Raw genomic sequence first — 4421 nt, 5'->3', positions numbered from 1 at the left:
TGAGTACATTTGTTTGAGGTGTCAATTTGCCCCCCTTTCACCAAGCCTACTGCTTTTTGCTCTACACTTGTTTAGCTTGTTTTTGTCCTCTTTACTCATACACAGCGTTGCAGCTGTTCTCCGTTGCTGCAAGGATGACTGCACTATGCTATCGTTTTAACGCTACATGGCGAAATGTAGAGCGACAACGATACAGCGCACCCATTCTGGAGAAGCCCATTGGGCCAAAACGTTGCGCCCAATGTTTGGTCTGACATCGGCCAAATAAACTGGTGAAATAGAGATTAGTCAACTTTGCTCCTGCGTAAATCTGTGCCTTATGGCCTTACCGTTTATGGCCTTTGGGTGTTACGTTGCCTGCCGTCTTCGCAACATTGCGATGCATTTTTTGCCAAAAACATTTTCACCCATGCTTTTTACAATTAGGTGCCTTATTCTTTAATAATATCACCTTCGCCAGCATGTGGAAGCGCAAATACCATCTAACAAATTAATTAATATTTGCATGTTTGTTAAGCCTTCAAGACTAACAACTGCAATGCTGACGTGAGAAAAATCACTATACCATGCTAACCACAAAGTAACTGGTTTATAAGACAAAACACCACATAGAACGCGGGTGCCTTTTTAACATAACTAATTCCTTTCCATGCCAGTTCGAAGCTAAACAGGGTTTTAGCATTTACTCATTTGGACTGTTAAACCGCGCGTACAATAGAGTGGTGGTGGGTTGTGTCAAATCCCAACTCATCTTCAGGGGCTTTAGATCAAATCCTTGTTCACAAATCAGCGTTTTGTGCTGTTTCTGCATTGCACAGTATTAACACAAAATTATCAACCACATTTATAACTGCTATCTGTAAGCTGCTGCTACACCCTTTTCTTATGTTGACACCTTTCATTGAGACCAACAGCGCTCAAGATGGCGCTCGAGTATAATATGGGCAGGCATTCACACAGTAGCTCTTTCTCCCATATTGAGTTGCTAGCTTGGGGTCGGCGGAAGGCCATTCTGGAGGGATCAGGTCCTTATAGCTGCACTGCGTGGACTACTACTGGTCAGTCATGTCGCATTACGGATGTCGATATGAATTCAGACACCGACTAGCTATCGCCGCTGAGTGAAGAGTGATAAGCTGAACTTTATCTTGTTACTACAATATCTTCTAGTAATTTCGAGAAAATTCGGGGAAGCAAACTAGAACAATGCACATAAATCAAAGTAAACTATAACAAAAAACAAGTCCCGGCTACATTCTCAATACCCTGCTACAGAGAAGAGAAAATAAATTCGCTGACCTCGGAGCGTTGTGCTTATTTTATCTCAAGGTGCGCTACATAGCCACTTTTAATAGGTTGTAAATTACCATAATCTCATCACTTGAATTTATGAGCACATTCAAAAGATTCAATGGTTCAAACACCACACTTTCATATCCCTGAGTACCAGTCATTTTACATTTATATTTAAAAATCAAACTTTCACCATATGCATATTTTGATCTCTGATATCTAAATTAGCAACAAAAACCTTCTAGCATTAAATTTATCTAGCATAGTATCTTTGCCAGATAGTTAGTTAAGCGTAAATTTGAAGTTTTTCTGCCTCTGTGTAATGTAAACAAGTGCACTATTAGCTGCGATAGTAGACAAAAAGTCAAGTTTTCCAAGTTTTTCAAAGATAAAAACAAAGAATCTTCCTTCAGTCTATTAACGATAGATAAAACGTAAGATTATATATATAGGTGATGATTAGAACTTGCTCCCTGAAATGTCTTTATATAGCGGACTCAGACTTCAGCAACTCTACTGAGACCTTTCATATTGATTTTATTACATTACTCCAAGTACCAAGCTTTGTTGTGGGAAGCTTATATAATATAATATATAAATATATAATATAACTATATAAAATAAAGGTATACTGTATTATTTATATATATACTTGGAATTGGCTCGGAGGATATGGATTTATTCCTCTTCTACCTTATATACTCTCATTATCTAGATTATCTCTCTCTGTCTTGTCTCATCTCTATCTCTACTATCGTCGTCTGTTTCTTCTTGTTTTTGGTTCTACTTGTGAGAATGTTTATCTATATTTACTTACTGCTTTATTAAATTTTGCAGCATTATATTTAGATCTCTGTGATAGTATAATATAGTAGTTGAGTGCGTGAGTTCTTCGTACTTTTTTATACTTCAGACTCTTTTATTGCGGCTTAGTATTAATATAGTGATGTCTAACTTTTATAATGTTTGGGATCTTACTATATATTGGGACCCTGTCTATTCGTGTTATCAATATAATCTGTAATATAAAGTGACGTGTTTTGAGGAGGTTGGAGTAAGGTTTTATATCTTACGCTTGACAGGGGTTTTTTAGGATTTCGATTTGAACAAGGTGTTATGGACAGTAAATAAACAAGGTGATGCGATATCAGCGAGGGATAACTGGTAGAGAAATAAAAGATACATCAAAATTATGGAACATCATGTTTTTATCTATTGTACATTCTTTGAGGTGTAGTTCAACGCAAGGTGAGTAATGATGATGTGTGTTATTGGTTAGGTTTATATGTGTGTATGTATAAGAAGCGTGTTTCGATATGAGTGAGGAGTACGGTGAGTTTTCTATATGTTCGATCTCTGCGATCGAGGATTTCGAAGTAGAGATTTTTCAAAGGCGAGTACAAGAGGCGGACGCGGTGAGTGCGAGAGTCTGTGTTAAGGATGTCGAGTGTATTGGTGGTATATATATATAGTAGACGCGCGAGGGATTACTGTATCAAATGAGACGGTAATACAGCGGATACTAGACTTGCTTATTCATTATTCTTCAGATTGTACTTAGTGGTTATAAGAGTAACCAGTTAAGATGGAACGAATTTTTGCCTTTTGTATTGACTATCAGTTTTTTGTGTATTGATTTAGTGGTTTGTTATTTATATACTGTATTATAAAAGTGATAGTGGATGTTTATGATGTGCAGATGATGGGGTCTCAACGAGCGGCAGTTTATTGGTTAGTGACAGAATATGTGAGTCGAGTGGAGTATCTGTAGTAATTAAGTTAGATATAGTTTAAAATTCGGTTAATCAAGTATTCGCATTTTTTGATGGCCGCGAGAGAGTGATAAGAGGAGCTCAATTATGTCGCGCACTGAGTACAGTTGTTTTGAGTTTTCACTGCCACCCTCATTTGGTTTCACTAGTCCTATCTGCATTTGTGGTGCCACACTTTGATTTAGTCTTAGTTTTGTAGTGTTTATTTCCTATGATATTTTATTTTTTTATATTCTGGTAACACAGTGCCAGCTTATGGTTCTCCGTCTTTGGCTGCTTCGTCGTAAATGGTATATTTGGTTCATGCTACATTAATGTTTGGTTGTGAACGTAACAGTATGACCGCATTAATAATGAGGTTCTGATAAATGTTGAACTCAGTGTGAACATGGTTTATAACTCTGGCCAACAAATGAGCTACTTGTGAGTCCAGTTAACTATTATTTACAAGCCCCAGATCACTTGTAAATTACACTGTGTGAACCTGAATAAACTAAATGCACAAAAAGAGCAACAAAAGCAAAATGTTCCACTCTGGTCACAGTAAATGAGGTGAGTTGTAGGTGTGGGTCTCATACTTACACTGAATTAAACAGATAGGCTCTTCCTTGACTGCCTTGAAATGACTGAAATGAGAGAGAGAAAAAACCATGTAAGCAGACAATACACCACACCGCTGAGTACAAGAATGTCAGCAACTGATGCCCTGGGGTGCTTTTCTCCCAGTTACTGCTGTGCATACTTGTTCTTCCACCTTGTCAAGGTTCCCACACACAAGCTTGGCTGGAGGTAAGAAATAAAAATGAGGCTCAGAGAGGTGCTGAAGTCTGAGCACGTAAACATCAGGGAGCAAGTCTATCATCACCACGTCAACTTTAATGACGAGAGATTCTTGTTTCTTGAAAACTGAACTTGGATTTGTCTCATATCCAGTTAGCACTGTTACATCAGAGCAGAAAAACTTCAAATTTACCTAACTATCTGCAAAATACTTGCTAGAAATTAATCTAAATGGCGTTGTTGAATTGATTACAGGTCAAAATACAGGTGAAAGGTTGATTTAAATAAATGACTTGCCAAAATCAATGAGATTACATAAAATCTAGATAAAAATCTAGGTTTTCCTGCAAATTCAAGATGTCAAGCTTTGTTGTTGACATGCAGTGTTACAGACATTCAGCGTATTTGTAGAACAACAAAGCAGTTTTTACAGCGGCATCTAACAGCTGATAGAAGACACTTTAATGCCTGAACAGTAATGAGCATCTGAGCTATCTCAATGAAATGTCAATAAAAAAGCACAGCTAAGATACAGTTTAGTGTGATATTGTGTAAACTGTGCATGCACACACACAC

The 4421-nt window shown here is 37.4% G+C and overlaps 1 protein-coding gene across 3 annotated transcripts in view; it reads right to left on the bottom strand.

Annotated features, from left to right (window-relative positions):
- Nucleotides 1-4421, bottom strand: part of LOC118325616 (protein yippee-like 1) — a 32282-nt gene that overhangs the window by 5208 nt on the left and 22653 nt on the right. For all 3 annotated transcript variants that reach the window (XM_035658352.1, XM_035658351.1, XM_035658353.1), the window contains one exon: nucleotides 3648-3691. In XM_035658352.1, coding sequence (XP_035514245.1) covers nucleotides 3648-3691 — 44 coding nt within the window. The remainder of the gene's footprint in view (nucleotides 1-3647; nucleotides 3692-4421) is intronic.

This window comes from Morone saxatilis, unplaced genomic scaffold, assembly GCF_004916995.1.
Source record: "Morone saxatilis isolate NCDOM2014 unplaced genomic scaffold, NCSU_SB_2.0 Contig16, whole genome shotgun sequence".
Lineage (NCBI taxonomy): Eukaryota > Metazoa > Chordata > Actinopteri > Moronidae > Morone > Morone saxatilis.
This window is presented reverse-complemented; position numbering and strand designations above follow the sequence as displayed.